Genomic DNA, 19,975 nt, shown 5'->3' with positions numbered 1-19,975 from the left:
ACTACTAACTGCGTACACGTGTGAAGATTGTTTTACCACTTACACAAAAGTTTAAATCTTTAGTCTCTATCATTTTCAAGAAAATAAACTTCTGTAGTTTAGCTAATGAAAGGGAGCTATTTGATAAAGCTTCTTACAGGCTCAAATGAGATTAATTTACCACAGCTTATTAAATTACTGTCAGCTGAGTTGCAGTAAGGCCAGGGCTTGCTCTTAACCTACAGTGAATGCAAAGCAACAAGGCTCAGCTTAGACCAAAAAGGTCTCAGATAGGTCTTGGTACTTAACATTTATCACAAGCTAAAAATGTACACTGAGACCGACCACAGCTCAGATGACTAAGTGTAATTGCTTAATGACAGTAAATCGACCAGAGCTCTAAAGTAGTCAGTCTTTTTGATTATCATGAGATCACAGGATAATACGGTTGGGAAGGAAATTCAATAGGTCAGACCATGTTGCCCAGGGCTGGACTCAAGAGCAAAACCAATCAAGCAAAGAGATACAAACTTCCAAATTTTTACTGTATTTCCAGAGTTTTGCACAGTAACCTACCGCGCAGCTGTGTAACATTCACAAATTACTTCAGTAACAAAATGTAAAATAACAGGGTACAAAAATAAGCACTTTAACTGCTTTAATTCTGCTTACTGTGTAAGCAAGAGCAGGAGTTATAACCCTCACTGGCTTTTACACCAGACTATTGATTCCATAAAAAAAGCACCATGATGTGCCAAAGCCTGAAGCCTGACATCTGCTGCCAGACTGCAGCGACCTCCCAGGGCTCCCAGTGAGTTCACCGGGGGTCAGCACAGGTGCAGCACTTCTGCCATTTGTGGCACACGGCAGGACCAGACCTAACAGCACATCCTCCCTCCCCGTTCCCCTTTTCCCCATTATGAAGGCTGGCTGTATAGAGATAGATGCAATCTGTGTTTAGCAGACCCTTTTCAGATTTGATCTTGCTAGTAATCCCAAACCAAACAGCAACTGAGGATTTTCTGAGCACTGCAAGATCAATTCATAACTGACTATGCAGCACCAGGTAGGATTCATCATGCAGTATACTTTTCTTCCCCCTGTTTTTTTGTTTTGTGGTAGTGGTTGTAATCATTATACAGATCCTTAAAGACTTCCCTTACACCTGCTGGTAGCGACGCATTTAAGAACTTGATGTCACGTTCAATGCAAAGGTCAAGGATGTGATATATCCCTTCTGTGAGATGGTTCTTCACAGCCGGGTGCAAAGTCACCTATGAGAAGAACAAAACTGCATTAAACTTGAAGACAAAAAGGCAAGAAAACACCCTCTCCCCAGTCAGTATACATTAAATGCTGACAACATGTTATCCAGTGCAGCAGACCATCTGGAACAGCCTATTAGATAAAATCCAAGATTTTGACTTGTGCAATATTTTCCTGATTTTTGCAAACATGTTTTGCAGAACAAGCATGCCCCTTGCAATAAAATCCACAAAAGTGCTACTATACACATTGCTGCAGAGGCAAGGACACTGATCATCTTAGAATCACATGAAAACTCCTCAGCAGAAAAACTGTAATTAAAAAAAACCTAACACACTTGCCCTGGATTACACATTTCAGCAGATCCTGTATGTCTCGTGTTAGCTGTATGCTAAGTCTCAGTTTCAAATGAGCACTTCCTTTAGGCTACTCTACCATTTACATTGGGTAGTCAATCAATTTTAACTTATCACTTAACAACTTGATACTTATCTAACAATTTGTATCTGAGGACTTCAAGCCTTGATAAAAGAAACCTTCAAAAAGCTCAGGAGATGTGCGTTTCCTTGATCTGTTCTAACATCAGGAATCAGGTACCTTGCCTGAAGTCATGCAGAAAGTTGAAGGAACACAAGGAATGACTCAGGACTCAGTGACCTGCTCCTGCCATTACCCCTGCTCAACCCCACAACCAGCAGAACCACTGCTACAACCAGGAACATCAGTACTGACTCTGGAGTCCGCTAGTGCTCCAGGCTAACTGAAATTTGTCCTGTGCTCACAAATCACTTGCTAAATACTTCAGTGCCTGAGGCGGTGCTGGCCTCTGGCATAATCACATTATTTTTGCCACAGAACCCTGCCTTATCTTTGCTGAATCCCAAAATTAGCTTTATGCCTCCAGACCTAAGCCTCCGCACTCCAGGCCTAATGAAAATTACATAAAAAGCTGTCATTAAAATTCAGACTTCTTTCTTCCTGAGGCAACTAATAAACTTTCCGCTAATGAAGTGCACTCCTAATCACTGTGACAGGCTCCTGCTCTCTTTCTGCCCTAAATGTAAAACAGCTAATATATTTTATTGGACCTGCTAACATAGCTGGGAAAAACATATAGCAGGCATTAAGGCACATAAGCCTCTTTGGATTTGTGACCCTGAAGAGTTTGCACATCCAGAAGGTTGTCATTTTTTCCCCCTCTATGTCAGTTGATCTACTGGCTGGTTTATAACAGAAGTTATTTCTCCCTACACTATGCACTAAAGTAACAGAACAGTTGAGCATCACAACTCCCAGTGAATGCACTGGGCTGGGCTCTCCCATCCTAGGGCAGAGAAATGACTGCAGAGAACAAGGACAGGAAAACCCACAGCTATTGACAAGATGTCCCACCTGGGATAAGCAGATACCTCAGAGCTGCAGTTACTGGAACTGCATCCCTCACATCACAAATTATTCTGGACCCATGCCTTATTTGGGCCATTCTTGCTTTGCAGTGCAGTTTCCTATAAACACCCTCCAATAACACTATGGGAAGCAGAACCAAAGATTTAAACAGCTGCCACAACTGGCTGACAGTTAATTATGCTTGTAAGAGTTTTATGGTCTATATAGTTAGCACTACCAATTTGTCAAGCATTACACAGCTCTTGATGTGAGACATTAAATGTGTGAAGAGGTATTTCACTATTGCTGAATTAAGCAACAGCTCATAGACAACAAGGGAAAAGCGCTGCCAACAGTATGAAAGAGGCTATAGATGCTACCCACCCCAGCAAGGAATCTTTCTAGATTAACACAACATAATTCACAAAATGTTTTATTTCCTGGTATAAAAAGGAGCACTGAGGGAACTGTTACACAACTACTTTAGGAGTAAGTGACTGTTTAGGCCAGTAGCTTTCATCAGTTTAAGTTTGCAGACCCTTAAAAGGGTTCCAGTAAGTGTGCAGATGCCCATATAAAGACTTACATCTACCAACACGTTTTTCTCAGTTACCTTGGACGGACCCCCAGGGTCTTCAGATCACAGGCTGAAAGCCACTGATCTGGACTCAGAAGAGATGAATGGTTAAAGGAGTTTTTCTCTCCCTCTGCAGAGCAACATGAAAGATGGGTATGTGCCCCCCTCAAGACAGGCATGCTGTGGCCTCCCCTTCCTCCGATATCCATCAATTCTCACCAGTCTAATGAGCAAATAAATCATCACCTACTTGTGATCTATCTATTCTGTCAGACAGAAAACACCCCTTTGTCACACCGTCTGGTGGCTCGCTACACCAGGGGAATCCCTTTCCATGCCCAAAGGTTCCGTGCACACGTTAGTGATCTGTGGTTTCAGCTATCATCTATCACCTTCCACTTCCCAGTGAAAGTGTTGCACAAAACTTTCCTAGAAGTCTCATGAGACTTTGTACTCCTGCTAATGCTGAGGTAAGTGCCCTTTCAACTTGAAAAGGTCATTTGACAATTCAAGTCAGGCTTTCTGACTTACATTCAGCGATGAACAGATTACAGAGTTCAGAGATAGTTAAATAGAGCAGAAGTAGTCTTAACAGTAATTTGTCCCTAGTATTTGCTGAACTACTATGTTTACTATGTAAACAATAACTAACTTACCCAGAACACTAAATAACATGGCTAAAAACTGATATATCCCATTGTTTTGCTCTCAAACCTTGGAAAAAAGCTGGGGAACAGAGAAGGCAGCTGAGTTTAATCTCCGTAACAACCTTCATGGCTAGTGCCACCAGTTACACCATAATCCTTCAGAAACATATCACCAGTTAGGATATTTTTGGGGTAAGAAAGCCTAAAAACAAAGCCTAAAATTCCTTTCTGTATTTCAGCCCATGCCCTGGCCAGAGCCACAAATAATCAATTTGAAGGTACTTGCAACACAAGCAGCATTCAAACCCTGGTGAAACTTAAATACATTAGGTTCAACAGAATGACAATTTGAACTTAGGTCTGGATGTGAGAAGCTACTAACCTGGCTCTGGCATCTGTAATAGCAGGAGTAGCTGTTTTCAGTAAGGATCGGAATTAGATCTTTGGTTCGGAAGGAGAATTACTGAAAAGCTAACAATTCTCCGGCTTGGTAACACTTTTTCCATTCACTTACTTATTTAGACCAGATTAAAAGATATTTTCCAGGAGAATTTTTCTCCATTACTTTGCCAGATGGGGCCCTAACTGCTATCAGTCCTGGACAACTGAGACTAGCTGGGAGAAGTACCTAACTACCACATGAAGAAAGAGCAACACCCAACATGACAGAAAAGCAAAACAGTTCTGTAAATAGGCATTGCATTGTTTTGCCTCAAAAAACCCACAGCCTACACCTTTAGAAAGTTTTCGGGAGCTGGGTAAGAAAGATTCTTAGGAACTCTTGCTCAAAATAACAGAGAGTCTGGATCAAACCTGTATCCCCATGAGGCACAGCAACTTTTAGAACTTCACAGATTTTACAAAACTTAAAACACCGTTGCCTTTGGAACAGGAACTCCAAAGCCAGCACAATACCATGGCACTTTCAAGATGGATGAGAACATGTTACCTTCTGCAATTCAGTCACATACTGAGCCACAATGAAAGCAGAAAACACTGTAAAGTCCTCCATTTCTGCAGCAATATGAGTATACATCCGTTCCACCAAGTGTGCACACTTCAGTATATCTTCAAACTCATCTGTGTTGCCTAAAACAGAAAGTGAGTTGCAGCCTGGCATCTGAGGGTTAAAAACACTAGGGAAAAAAACCCAAAGAATCACCCAGTCTTCCATGATCCTTGAACTACATGAAGCCAACACCAGCTTGCCCATTTTATCTTCTTTTCTTATCAAGCCACAGCTGACTGGCCCCCCACACCGCCACAACACCATATGCATCTCTTACAATGGTTATTTTGTAAGAGCACACTGATTCCAACTCCATGTGCACTGCAAGGCAAAAAGTATTTGTTACAGGTGCTGAAGTGCTAAAAGCAGCAGCTATGGTCCCTCCCATCGTTCAGTCCCAACTAGCACCGTGGACATGAGAACAAGGAGACAGAAAAATAATATTCTCTACCTACAGAAAATCAGAAGACATCTCTTAGAAACAGCAGAGTAAGAGAGCTTTCTGATGAGATCTGTTATGTGGAAGACAGCAGCAGAAGCCACATAACTAGAGATACTTAAAGTGAGACTGCAGAGATCACCTGAGAATTTACTCAGTAGGCAGTGAATGAAGAGAACTAACACAAAGAAAGGAGAAGAGAAATTTAGAAATTACTTTCATGTTATCTGTTAGGAAAATAGAACAATCCTGCAAAGATAAACAGCATGTTTTTCAACTTGAGGATGCCACGTACCCGTAAGTTTCCTGTGACCCTTGCCTTGTGTAAACATATTGCAGAATGAAGCAAATTCTCAAAGTTTGGCACCAGTTTAACATACCTTTTCCTCTATCACTGAGCCTTTGTTAGTATATTCCTCCACGATGCATACATACACTTACATTTGCCCACAGTTGCGGGCAACATATCACCTAAGATAAACCTGATCATGGCATAAGCTGTAGGACATCAGTGGAAAGCTGGGATACAGTCAGTTGCAGGCCATGAGGTCAACTTGTCTCAAAAAGTCACCGCTATTAATGACAGGGTATTTGTGTCCTGACCAGCATAAAGCACAGGATGATTACCTTAATTACTGTGAACATCTTTGACTTGGCTGCTTTAACAATGCAAATTCTTTAATAACTTGCAGTAATAAGTCTTTTTTTTTTTTTCTTCCTTTTGAGATAATGAACTACACTAATTCCAAATCCTTGACCATGCAGACATACCATCTAATCCCAGTTGATGCTTCAGATATGTGTAATGTTCTGGCTTTATGCTTAGCATAGAATGGTGACAATTCAGGTCTGTAGTAACCACAGTTCAAGTCTCAAGAAGCTCCATTTACTAGGATCGATTTGGGGCTATAACTCAGGCATATTAGTTTATATCACCAGAGTTCACAGCCACCATACTTTCAGGCACAGGCGTTGATAGAAATTGGGCACAGCAAACCTTACCGGTTCCTGTCTACTTGCCAGCCAGTCAGTGAAGAATACCTTATCCACCTAAAGAAGTGCTGTCTGCATGCAGCTCCTCAGGAGCCCCACTTATCTTCATAAGCCCACAATACTACAAAGCTCATCCTCAATTTTACATAAAGGACAGATAGGGCTAATGCCACAGCTAGGTTTTGAGGACTTTGCTTCTGGTGTCAGACTGCCCTGTTCTGCATCTCCTCTTCTAGAATATACAGAATTACAGCGTGTATATATAATGCAAATGTGGAAAAGATATGGTACCTCTGTCTCCTTTCTGACGTCCTTCATGCATGACAGAAACAACCAGACGATGGAAACTGTTCAGAAAAGATGGTGCTGCTTTCAACAGCACCTGCAAAGACATGAAACAAAAACATCTGAGATTATGTAGTAAAAGGAATGGAGAGGATGAGGATAGACATACACCACCCCATAGTCTGAGGGAAATTAATTCCTGTGAAGGAAACTGTATAGCTTTTAGAGCTGTCAGGAGCAGAGACTATCTTTTCACTCTGCATCCATACAGAATCTAGCACAAGAGAATCCTGGAGCAGGACTGCAGTCCTGGCCATATTCAAATATAAATAACAAGTAAACATCACATTAGAGTTACTTCATCTCGCTAAACCAGCATTTCATTTAGTGCCCTAATGTCTAGGGAATTTGTTCTTGCTGGTAGAGAACCTGTGTAGCCAGACAGATTCACAGAATGCAGGGTCCAATAACGCTACAGATCACTCTGTGAAAACAGCCTGAATAGGCAGCTTTCTACCACAGGGTTTTTGTAAGGGCATTTTAGCAATGTGTACTGCCTTGCTTTTAGAATTTTCCATTTCCCCACCTTTAACTCTCTTCACACTCAGTCCTAACACAAATGCATGAGGCCCCCTTCCTTTTTATTCTACCTCTGCCTACATATTCCACGTAGGAATATCTCCAACCCTGTGCAAGTCCTGGCACATCTTCACTTTCCCATGCCAGAAGGCTGACAAGAACACCAGGATGGTACAATGTTTGAAGGTCATCAACTTCTAACATGTGTAAGCACTGTTTTCAAAGGGCTGCAGAATCTTGATCTCCAGTGAGAATGAGGTCCTACAGCCTGAGCCATTTGTGCTTCTAGAAATCAATCATGAAAAAAGGGAAAGCTTTATTCTAATCCAGCATCAGATGTTGATAAGCAATCTGCTGCCAAAGACCAACAATGCAGGCATAAAACAAAGCAGAATAGCAACATAAATGATGTAATTTTGAGATACCCAGCCTTTTAAATGACAAGCAGTACAAAGCACTTTCATACTACCAGGACAAATTATTTCAAAACCACTATTAAAAAAAAAATTCTCATCACTGGCCTCTGTGTTGGTTCTTTCTACCTTTTTCCCCTTCTCCCACCCCCTCACAGATATACCTTCGGATGACACTGCACAATAGAGAAGAGCACTTCATGGACTCCCAGGAAGACACTGCGATAGTCTTCTGTCTTCAGATGATCCAGAGGGACTGTTAGGAGAATGCTGAATGCCAATGCCACATGGTGTGGATTCAAGAGAACCCCTTCTCCTTGCCTTAGCAGAGCTGCTACAGTCTCTAGAATAGGTACAACTATGGTGGAAATCAGTGACTGGTCCTGACAGGCCTCTTTGGTTTGCATCTACAAGAAGACAGGAAACAGATAAGGAGAAGTGCATTAGCCACCTATCACTAGAATTCGCACACCACGGAACCATAATACTCTGACTTGAGTCACTGCAACTAGACCGGTGCAAGCTGGACTGGCAGGGAGACTCCTGCACTTTAGCCATTTTTGTGCAACTGCACCCTGGGTGAGGATGCATATGATGCATTTCAAGCAAGCACTGCTGTGAGTGTGGAATTGCAGCTGGTCCCCAGTCCCCCGACAACCAGCACCTCTTCACATGAATGCATTGATGCAGTTCTCTCTTTTACAAGCATGCAGACCTACCAAAAAAAGGGCAGAAGTTGCATGCTCACAATTCCCAGGCATTGCAGAGCCAGACTCTGACAAATTCTGGTCTAGAGACACCATCACCATGAGCAAAGGAAAACTTAAATCACTAGGTTTGTATGCTGTACAGGAAGGACAGGAAACCTGGGTTTGGTTACTTTCAGTTAAGTTTCCCATTCATAATTCAATGAATTTATATTATTATTTTTTAATATGAGCACTTTCTTCTTTTTGTTTTGCTGCCATTGGCTTCTGCTGCGACACGTGGCTGACAGTTACCTTCTCCTTTGGACGGGAGGAAGGACAGGAGACTCAGACTCTCTTCTCTGCAGCCTAACAAGTTTCTCCCAAGCTCCAGATTACATGGTGCAGTCCCAGCAAATTACTGACAATAAGAAATGGATGACCTACACGCTGCACTCACAGAAGGAGATTTACTTGAGGAAGGAGGAGAGAAAGGGTCTAGACAAAAAAGTGCAGGTGAACCTGGTATGGATTTGTCTAGTATGCACAACTTTTTTGTTCCTGTATGCTTCTGTGCATGTTAGATGTAACCCCTACAGACTCCAACAAATAAAACGGATAGGTAATGAAGTTACAATAGATACTTACAGCTAAAGCTGTGATTATCTGTGGGCTGGCAAACCAGAAAGCTTTCTCTTTGTCTCCACTCAATGGGCAGCTGAGCAACAATTTGGTTAGCGTAACAGCTGACAATACTTCCTGCAGAAAGCAGATTGATGATCAGTCACGGGTACAAGATGCACTGGCTCCTTTCAAGTGCGGAAGAGCTTTTTCAAGGGCAGTGGCAGTTTTGAGCATTACCAGAGCCTTGACACATGAAAGTCCTCCCACCAACACATTTCTTTGGAAACTGTGAAGTAAGCAGCAGCTCAACAAAATTCAATATGCTGAGCAGCTCTGGCCCAAATGTACTGCATGCTACATTTATTTTAGAGTCAACTTACTGTACAAAAACGCTTATGTGATTCTTAAGAAAGGAAAGCCTTCTCCTTCAACTGCCACTAGATAACAGAGGGAAGCAGGGGTAATACAGAGACACCAGCACACTATACACTAAGAATGCTGCGTTTGGCAGCAGGGGTTTTTTTACTTGCTGGCTGTTATGACAGACTAATGAAAGAAACATTACAAGCTATACTGAGGTGGCAGGAATTACATGCACAGTCCAGGAATTCCAGATACACTTTCAAAAAGCCATATCAAGAATTGATGCAGCATATCTGTGTCTATTTCTGACAAATAAGACAGAACCAAACCCCCAAGTTTCATTCTCAAGTCACTGAGCTTTCTACGGAGGGAACAGCTGGCTTTTTTGGCAAGTGTTCCATATGTCACCACTGCTGCTTAAGCTGCTCTGGAGAAAGGCATAGTATTTAAAAAGCTACTGAGTGATATCTGGTTATTATAGAGTAAAAGTCTTTATAGAGACAAAACCCAAAAGCACAGGTGCAGTTTTGGTTTTACTTAATGCCAGCATTTCTAAAAGTGCCTTTAACCCTGTTAAAAAGAGCCACAGACAAACAGTGGTTAAACTCACTGACTGCTAGCATCTGTTGTGCAAGAGCTCTGATCAGCAAGTAGAAAAAAATATTCAGCATGGCCTGTAACATCACAGCTGTGTAGTTTCTGTTGACAACACATAGAATTGAGACTGCTGTGTCCTTAAACTGGACAGAAAGTTTTTCCAGTAGGTTTCCATGATCTTTCCACCTCTCTCAATTTATATCCAGAACATAGCACAGTCACCAAGCCCTTAACCATGTAAATTAATTTGACCTCACCACTGAACATAAACCAGGAAGAGGAAAAAAATATTTATCAGATGTCATTCAGGCAACAAAATTTTTTCAAGATGCAGAAGACTGAAGAAAGAAGTTGACAATAAACTAAACTCATGCCTTACTTTAGCCTTCTGTTGCCAAACATTCTTCATTTCAAGTCCCTGCAGCACCAGCCTCATTATGGTATAAAACTCCTCAGCAGAGCAGTTTCCCAGCAGCTGGACAAGCACCTCCGTCAGCTCCATCTCCATACTTTGGATCACCTGGGTTGTGATTGCAGGACCTGCACATTCAAGAGACACAAGCATGTCTTAACCAATTCCCAAGACAGGGACTTCCACAAGTAAGAACAAGGTGAATTGAACCTTAAAACAGCTCTGTGGGTACCTTTTTAACACTCAAATGCATAGAGGGCCCGACACTTTAACTCCCTCCCCACTAGCACAATGAATTGCTGTTCTCAAGTATTTCCTACCTGAGGGTTTACAGAGCAGTCATCATACCAATGAAAAGCCTTCAGTAGTATGAAGTACTGCAACAAAGTGTGTGCACAAGCCAAGGGAGCAGGCTAAACAAACCACAGGGCTTTACTACAAATGATGGCCAGAGAGCCATCACAAGTCACAAAAGCATTAAACTGACAAAGTTTAGGTCTCTGCTGATCATAAGTCACACTCCCCCCTTACTCAGTTATTACTACATAGACAGTCCTGGACTAGCTTCTATCTTAATTGATTCTGAAGGCTTGTTTTTTAGTTCTACAAGTACCCACAGGATCTGTGGCAATGCTGAAAGTCGTCTTCAACAGGAATCCACATTTCATCTTATTGAATACTTTACTTATTTATCAGAAATTCTTACAGATTTTCACAGTGATTAATTATGTGTCCAGGCTAAAGCACTTTACCAATCTTACACTAGTGAAGTGAGGCACAGGAGGGAGAGAAAAGCCAGCAGAAAAATTACAGCAATTGACACATCCTCATGGTCCCTAGTTCTAACGTGAAATCCCTGCTCCCAGTGCCCTTACTGAACCCCACAACACTGAAGGATCAAAATGCAGGCCAGGGAAGAGACAGACTAAGCCTGTACCTATATGTAAGTTCTAGCTCAAATTCAACTGCGCAAATTCAAGATCAGATTTTCCATGGAAAGCTGTGCTCTGTTCTTAACTACCTAATGCCAATATAAACATTGAGATCACGACTGTAGTTCACTTGAGCAGTAGCCTCCAAAGTGGGGTGCGCACACCCCAGGGTGCGCACAAGACAATCCATTGGGGCGTGGGAATTTTAAATAAAATATCTTTAATAAATAAGTAAAAATAGTGTTTATTTCATCTTTATCTCATGCTTTTTAAACTTTTTTTGTGTATGTTTTGTAATGTACGTAGTATACTAGTAGAGTAGCACATGCATATAGTTTGTAAATAAACTCTTTTTTTTTTCAACTGATAAGTATGCGCAGTTAAAAATGTTTGGAGGCCACTGCACTAGAGCATGTTAGTAGCAAGTTTGACAAATTCCAACTGTTTGAAGAAGTCAAAGAGAACAGTTATGCCTGTGCTGTGTTTTGTTCCTCTTTCTGAATGAGACAATTTAAAGGAGCCATTAGGTCATACAGCTGGCAAGAGAGGTTTTTCATGTCATTTCTAGCCCTGGCTCTTTATTTGATGGGGATAAAGGGACTGATCTGCCACTCCCCCACAGACTTTATCAGAATTACAGGTGTTCAGCACCCTTAACAGTTAGGCGACTTCCATTGCTCTATAACCTCACCTATCAGATACAAAAACAGATGAGTATTTTACTGCAAGGTCCTCCGAGATCCTCAGATAAGACATACTAGATCTGACCTGGTGCACACCTGCTGCTGCAGTGGTGCCTACCATACCGACGACATGAGTAGGACACTGCACCTTCAGCCCTACAACCAGAAGTATTACCATGTTCCAGTTACTGTCAAAATGCTGTCCAGGGATGAGTAACTTAGGACCTCAACTTTGTTAAGATGTTTACATCTTCCAGAAGATCATTACCAAATTAGATGGTGGCTGTGGTCCTAGTACCACAACACTGCCTCCTTGAAAATTTTCCTGTTACGCATTTATAAAAGGATAGCCTACTGCTTTAATGCAAGTAAATAGATACAGACTTTTCAAAAACATGTATGTTTTGCTAAATGGCTTTTAACTCGCCTCTGTGCTGCAAAATTAGCAAAGGAAGTGGAGAAAGGGTTTTTCATACCAGTGAGAAGCTTTTTTATAGCAAAAACAACCATGACCGCAGCTTCTTTTCCAGGATACAGCTCTGGCACTGAGCAGAAGACCGTCAGGAACTGCAACGCAGACTGAAGGAACTGCAGATTACCCCCAGCGAAGGGCAGCTCTCTCAGTATCTGAGAGTAAAACTTTTGGTACAGTTTAATACGGGGTTGCTCCAAAAACCCACTGGGTTCCTTCTGCCAGCCCTTCTTGACACCATGGCTCAGATCTGCTTTGAGAAGAGTAGTGACAGATGGTATGAATGCTACAGGCAAAGGCTGGTTTTGGGTGTTACTCTGAAGACCGTGTTCAACAGTTCTGACCATCTGCAGAACTACTGGCTCCAACAGAGCAGACAGTACATCTGCAGACTGCAGCTTCTTTTCTGGCAGCTGCTGAAGGTAGAGTGTGACGACATGACACAGTGTGGTGAATGCCATGAGCAGTAACTGCCCAGCTGCAGCATTCGAGTCTTTGCTTTTGGCTGCACCAACATCTGGCTTGCAGCTCACCAGGAAAGACATGAACTTCTCCAAGTTGAGCCTCACACTTTGCCTTCTTTCAATAATCATCTGAAGAAAATTTTCCAAAAAGGCTTGGACTTCCTGGAGATACTGCGCCCAAACAGGAACCGTCAAGACATCAGTGAAATTTTTGCTAGCTGTAAGCTGAGAGGTCATGACAGCCTCTAGAACATCACTGGCATGAAACACCTTAAAAACAGAGTTGGCATTCCTACCAGCTTGCAGGCACCTCAGAAGGTGGAAGCAGGTACTTAAAAACTTCAGCAATAACAGCTTGCTGCAAGAGACACTAGCCCTGGTATTGACTAACAGGGACAGCAGCACCAGAAAACACCGGGTACAGTCAGAGGGAAGAAGACTGTCTAGTTTCAGAAGACAAGCAATCTCTAGCAAACCCAAGCAGTTTTCTAGCTGACTTTCTTTCAGGATGACAGGGCAGTCATTTTTTGCTAACAATACTATACATTGGGCAACTTTCTCCAGTGTTTTCCAAGACAAGCTGAGCTCATCCTTTAGCAGTTTGTTTTCGGATGGTTCTTCCAACGGGTCAACAGGTCTGCAAGGAGCCAGGATTTCTTCATGCCAAGGGATATTACCTGCAGCCAGCAGTTGAAGTGGCAGATCTACTGAATCCCTGGCAGCAGTGGGCAGCACCCTAGCGATCTGATGAATAAGACTGGTCAGAAAAGCACAGTGCAGGACCTTCATTTCTGGGAGAAAGGAGCTATGCATCAAACCAAGAGATATCTTTCCAATGCTGATGGAAGGCTCCTGGTCTGTGGCAGCTTCCTGAGCTTTGGCCAATACTAACGTCTCTAGAAGCACATTTGCAATGTACTCCACATCTTTCAAGGAAATATATGGCAACAGGATAGTCAGGTTGGAGATGACAAGGTGCCAATGTGCTGTAGGGTAGGTAAGATCGCTTATTGCGCTGATATCTCCATCCCATGGTTCAGATTCTCCCCTGCTCATGCTGGATCTCCCAGACTCCAGGATGAAAGCTGCAGCATGCTGCAAGGCCTGTAGGTCAGCTTTGGTCTGCATTAAGATCATCTTCATTTTCTGAAGTGTGAGCAGTTCTAAGCAATATTTGCTAGTGGAGGCAAAACTATCTGCAAGTTCCATGACTCTCTCCCAGCACTGCTCCTCCACACCCGGGAGGAAAGCTGAAATGCCCCAGTGCCTTGCAGCAGGTTCAGTAACAGCAGCAGCAATTTCAGCTGTTGGAGACACATATTTACTGCAGCTAACACCAAACAAAGTGTCTACCTCAACCCAAGTGTAAACAAGGAGGAGAGCAGAGTCACTGGCCTTCCTTAGCCAAAGGTCTGACTTCTCTTCCTCTCCTCTAGGAGCCTGCAGCAGCTCGATCAGTGGCTGAATTACCCGCTTCTGCATCTTTGCCAGCAGACTCTGAGTGCGAAGGACCACAGGTGAAGGAGTGACATCATCTAGGCTCCTCATGTTGAACAGAAAAGCATGCAGCACCGAGCTCACTGAGAGCAGCTTCAAGGCCATGTCGGCTGACCCTTCAACAGCAGGAATGATAAGGGTCTGGCACTTCTCCACAAAGAGGCACAAAATGTCCAGAATCTGGCTGGGTGGCAGTTCAAGGAGGCACTCACGAAGCTTTACTGTCAGGCCAGCAGAGAAGACAGGCGGCCTCAGTTCATCATCAGCTGGCCAGCAAATGACTGTCAGCACCTCCTCAAAGAGCCGTGGGAACTGTCGCAGCTTGGAGTAAGTCTGAAACATGGTGTTGATGAGAGCCTCCTGGGGCTTGTTTGTACGTGGCTCAGAGACCTTGGCATCAATCCAAGCTGAAGCCACTAAGTCATCCAGGTCTGGCTCTACTATAAGGTGGTTTAATGACATCAAGAGTTTGAGACACCTGAACCAAGCTGGGATGGAAGCTTGGGAGTGCCTCATCAACATCTGGGCTAGCTTGCGGTAAAACCCAAACTGTACCTCCTTGTGCCGGATACGGTCACTGGCAACATTATAGATATCACTGCTAAGCACCAAGTTCAGAAGTTGTTCCAAAGCAAGCAGGTCCGTGCTCCAGTCCGCAGAGGAGAGCGTATCCTCCCTCACACCCTGCTGTAGGCCAGAGAGCCTGAGACAGCCAAAAAGCCTGCTGAGCATGTGGAAACACACAAGGTGGTTTTCTGCCTTACAGTACGAGTCCAGAAATAGCTTATATAGCAGGGACACCGAACCACCTACAACAGCTCCATGGAGGGCAGGTTCACAAAAGCCACTGCCCAGCTTGGTCTGCACTGTGTTGACTGGTAACAAAAGACTTTTCAAAGCTCCTTTCTTCTTCTCCTGGAGTTCCTGTTCCGGCAGCAGCTCCTCTTTGTAGGATGAGAAAAGCTCAGGCTGAAATAACCCAGCCTGCAGCAAAGTTTCTACTTGGTTTCGGATTTCCCTGCTCAGGTGCTGACGAACATGGTTGTCATCTGCTTGTGTCCAGCTCCTCACACTTAGCAAGTGCCTCAGGAGCAGACACGGCTGGAGCAAGTGACTTGTCACTTGCCCAAACACACGATTCGGGTTGGTTTGCTGCCTCTGGATCAGGAGGTACTGAGCAAAGGTAAGCTGGAGGACGCTGAACAACTGGGAGCCCACAGCATCGTCAGAAGCCAGCTGCTGACATGCCAGCTTGGACAGCTTGCTGAGGAGATCGACCAAGAGCTCACACTTTGCTGTGTAAATGATGGAGAGCGAAGGAGTAGAAAGGATGCCACTGGAGCAACTCAGCACCGTGCCAATGTTTTGCTGTGTTTTTTGAGAACAGGCCTCTGATAACCTTTCATTTATGACCTGAAAATTGGGGGGGGCGGGGGGGGTGGGGGGAGAGAGAAAAAAAACAGTCAATTTTGCACACAAAGATAAAGCTCATCATAATGAGCCAACAACACCTTCTGTCAGCTCCGGCTGCAAGAAGGAAGCAACAGGGACCTGACAACAGCTGCTGCTGGGTCTCTCACGTTGTAGGTCTCAAACTAGAAGGTCCTCTGGCCAGAACTGTGTCCCTGCTTTTGTTTGCACCACAGGATGAGTGAGGAAGCCCTCATTCAGTATGTGTGCTACTGGCAACAGCATAAGACTATCCATACTTGATCCTAATAGTTGATCCTACAAAAAGGGAGTAGGGGTAAATTTCCTCCCTTCTTGCAAGGTCCCCAAAATTATGCTCCAAACAAACAACAACAAACCCCACACACAACACACATCCCACCTTTGATCCAGGAAGCTCATTCAGTAAGAATGTCTGTGACTAAATATCATCTTTATATTTTAAAAAGAGCCAGTTTCCTGTGCTGATATCTGGAATGTGAAGAACATTCTCTCTCCTTTTTGAGGGATATGCAGTTCTAAAGAATTAACGTTTACTTGAACTTGCATTTTGCTTCCTCTTCCCAAACTTTGTGTTGATTTCCCTACGGTTTTCTCCTTTGATCCCCTTTTTATTTGCTCCCTTTTCTCACCTCCGGATAATCCGGAAGCAAACAAGTTCAGTAGCAATTTACAAATCTGCCTCCGTTCCAGAGTTAAAAACTGCACCTGTCTCCTTGTAGTGCCTTGTAGTGGATGGTTCACCTCCTCAGCTCAAGCCCCACTGGACCCTCTACCACCTCTGTCCTTGGTCTTCAGGGTACTCTGGCCTGTACCTCTCACCTAATCTTCAGCCAGACAGCTTTTCACACCCAGACCACGTTCAAATTTGGCACAATTTCTATGTAACATCTCTGAAGCACAGATTTCATCCAACCAATTCTCTGTACTTCACAACTCAATCTCTGTAGGTAAAGACAATCTTGACTTGCTTCCTTCCAACCAGATCACAACTAAAAAGGTCATTTTTCCAGTCATTTTGACTGCCTTTGCAGCCATCCACTAATTCTGCTATTTCTGTAACCAGGAAGCTGAATAAGAAGTTACATTTTCTCATTCAGTTCTAAACTGTAACTGCAGTCTACCCCATTCACTTCCAGATGAGGCGAAAATAATGATACAATTAAGATCAGCAACGATTTGGTGCCACCACCGTTCAGAGTCATCATAAGAAGCTGCAGGGTCTGCTGAACAGCACATCACAGTGCACAAGTACTCAAGCCAAACATGCTGATGAGCCTCTCAGTGAGGGAAAATCTCTCTCTCTCTAAGACTCCCAGGTAAAATGGCAATATAAGCAGTAAATAATTTAGAAGAGCAACGTATAGAACTGAGCCTTTACTTAAATACTTAAACCAGTTCACTCTGATAGTTTGAAGAAGTTAAAGACAGAGAGGAAGATTGTTATTAGAATGCTCTGCCATTTTCAGCCTTAGTGCTGCACAAATACAAACTGTATTGCAGAACAGAAATAAGAGGAGTTTTTAGTAGTGGTCCTAAAAGCCATCAGATTAATTATTATATACGTCATGTAACATCCTACACTGTGAGAAAGAGTCACATACTGTAGAAGACACGCACTGCTATCCAGCATGTGACAAAATACCCAGAGTTTTAGTTACCTGTGCAATTGAAAAACTGAGACCGATTGTCTTCCCACTCTTTAAGAGATTCTGTAGTCTTCTACTATGGATAATGTTGTCTAGATACGCCCAGAGTTTCTCAACAACTTCATCCTCCAGTTCAGATTTTTTATTGTAGTATGAAACCAACGCATGGCTCACCCAATCGAGTAATACCTGTTAACAACAGGGAACAGAAATAATCTTTAATAACCCCCACACGAAAACAAGACAAAAGTAGTACCTCTCCATAATTACAGCACTTGTGCCTTGAGAACTGCTCTATGTCCAAGCAGAATAGGCTCTGAACGAGCAGAGAAGTCCACCCTTGTAGGTTTCAACTCCTAAAAGCTTTCATTCTAAACCCAGCGTCGGCCCTGTGCTCCCCTGTACCATCCTAAAACAGCTTCAGGAGTCAACATCCTAAGGCCCTTTCATCAGGGCATAATTCTGACAGTCGATACTGACTAACGAATGTAGTCTTTTAAATCAAAACTTAAAGAATCAGATGGTTTTCACTTTCTGACAAATGGTATTCCTTTCACATCCTCCTCTTCGTATATTTAGATTTACTACCCAGAAGCTCAGGCCTAGGAATTTAGATGTGTGCAAACTGGAAAAGGTTGAAACCTACTAATTTAAATTATTGATTTAAAAAGAAAAGGATGGTGTATGGCTAGGTTTAATATTCTAAGTACCTGAAGTACCAAGAACTCAAAACATGGATCTCGGATGGTGCAAACCCTAGACCCCACAAAACAGCTCGGCTGGAGGAGCAGCACAAGACACCCCTCCCTCAGGGAAACACTGAGCAGACCTTCAGGAAACAGGGTCAAAACAAAAGGCTTGAGGGGAGAGGGTGGGTTCCAAGCAGAGAACACCAAACCACCTTCTAAGGAGAAGCCCATGAATCCACAGTGCACTCTTTCACATGCACAAGTTTAGAGCACCCGAAAAGACGTGTCTAGCTACAGTCAGTTCTCCCATCCTGAAGTTTTTGTTCTTAACTATGACCAGAAGCATCAGACTTTAGAGCATTCCTGTATAGGACTGTTGGGGTTTAACTTCTGCCAGCAACTAAGCACCACGTAGCCGCTCGCTCACTTCCCCTCCCCCCCTCCCAGTGGGGTGGGGGAGAAAATTGGAAAAAAAGTATAACTCATGGGCTGAGATAAAAACTGTTTAATAGAACAGAGAGGAAGAAACTACTAACAATAATAATAACAATACTAAAATGACAATAATAATAATAATAAAAGGATTGGAATATACAAAACAAGTGATGCACAATGCAATTGCTCACCACTTGGCAACTGATGCCAAGTTCCCAAGCAGCGATCTGCCCCGCCCCCTCCCTCCATCCCCCCAGGTCAACTCTCCCCAGTTTATATACTGGGCACGATGTCCCATGGTATGGAATATCCCCTTGGCCAGTTTGGGTCAGCTGTCCTGGCTGTGTCCCCTCCCAACTCCTTGTGCCCCTCCTGCCTTCTTGCTGGCTGGGCATGAGAAGCTGAAAAATTCTTGACTTAGTCTAAACACTACTTAGCAACAGCTGAAAACATCAGTGTGTTATCAACATTCTTCTGGTAGTGAACCCAAAACATAACACTATACCGGCTACTAGAAAGAAAATTAACTCTATCCCAGCTGAAAGCAAGGACAAGGATATAATAACCAATGCTAATGACAGCTCTGAAGGCGATGGTTTCTTGTCGACCCAGGAGACAGAACACATGCACTGCCCTCTCTATAAGGAAGACTATTCCTTCCTACCCTAATGCAGATCTTTCTGCTGAAGCTACCTGAAAGCTGATGTTGTGGAAACATTTCATATAACCACGCAGAAATCAAGAGTCACCAACAATTCCACATCAGAGCTGTATTTGTACTACTACCTAGGCTCAATCACTTAAGCAACTAGACCTGGATTTGATGAATCAATTCGCCCTCAGCACCAATTAACTATTGGGATTTTTTCTTTTCTTTTGCTGCCTACCATTGAAAAGCACTTACTTGCTCCTTATTAGGAAGAACACACTGGTGAGAAATCCACGCAAAATGGGCTAGTTTGAGTTTCTCTTCCCAAGAAGTCTTGGCGCTTTTCAGCTTCAGGTAAATCCCAGAGTAGATCGCTGCCATGGGGACAGCACACGGGAAAGGCGAAGAGGCACCACTGAAAGAAACGCCAGAGGAGGAGAAGGCAGTCGGACGGGAAGGCGGCCCCGCACCCACCGCTCAGGGCCTCCCCCTCACCGGGGGCACACCAGGCCCCCGCGGACCCCCGCTCCCCCCTCTCCCCCACCAGACCCCCGACCCCCCGTCCCCCTCGCAGGGATCCCACTCCCCACCACCCCGACGCCGGTACCGCCCGGCCCTCACCGTCCCGCCGGGCCCACGCTGGGCCCACGCACCGGGCCCACGCCGCACACCTCCCGCTCCTCCCGCCCTCCCCCGCCGACCTCTGTCCCCGCCAGGCAGCGCCAGCCGATCGCCGATCCCGGCAGGCACTGGGAGAGGCGGGGAGGGGGGGGGCGGGAGCTCGCGCCCATTGGCGGCCGC

The 19,975-nt window shown here is 43.9% G+C and overlaps 1 protein-coding gene across 5 annotated transcripts; it reads right to left on the bottom strand.

Annotated features, from left to right (window-relative positions):
* Positions 1 to 503: 503 nt before the first annotated feature.
* On the bottom strand, positions 504 to 19,972 carry URB2 (URB2 ribosome biogenesis homolog). 5 transcript variants are annotated; one of them, XM_041128268.1, is made up of 10 exons: positions 19,876 to 19,972; positions 19,430 to 19,568; positions 17,414 to 17,590; positions 12,347 to 15,716; positions 10,223 to 10,383; positions 8,908 to 9,018; positions 7,738 to 7,980; positions 6,588 to 6,678; positions 4,805 to 4,944; positions 504 to 1,253 (listed from the first exon to the last, which is right to left on the bottom strand). In XM_041128268.1, exons 2-10 carry the CDS (start codon positions 19,553 to 19,555, stop codon positions 1,056 to 1,058), a joined length of 4,617 nt encoding a protein of 1,538 aa, XP_040984202.1. In that variant the 5' UTR covers positions 19,556 to 19,568; positions 19,876 to 19,972; the 3' UTR covers positions 504 to 1,055. The 5 variants fall into 5 exon arrangements, 4 of the variants coding, with proteins under 4 accessions (XP_040984202.1, XP_029891125.1, XP_029891126.1 ...); XM_030035265.1 differs by lacking the exon at positions 19,876 to 19,972 and adding an exon at positions 19,796 to 19,844 and having other exon boundaries at positions 19,430 to 19,589; XM_030035266.2 differs by lacking the exon at positions 19,876 to 19,972 and adding an exon at positions 19,796 to 19,831.
* Between the last annotated feature and the right edge of the window lie 3 nt (positions 19,973 to 19,975).

This window comes from Aquila chrysaetos, chromosome 13, assembly GCF_900496995.4.
Source record: "Aquila chrysaetos chrysaetos chromosome 13, bAquChr1.4, whole genome shotgun sequence".
Taxonomy (NCBI): domain Eukaryota; kingdom Metazoa; phylum Chordata; class Aves; order Accipitriformes; family Accipitridae; genus Aquila; species Aquila chrysaetos.
The sequence above is the reverse complement of the archived record's forward strand: the minus strand, read 5'-3'. Positions and strand labels throughout refer to the sequence as shown.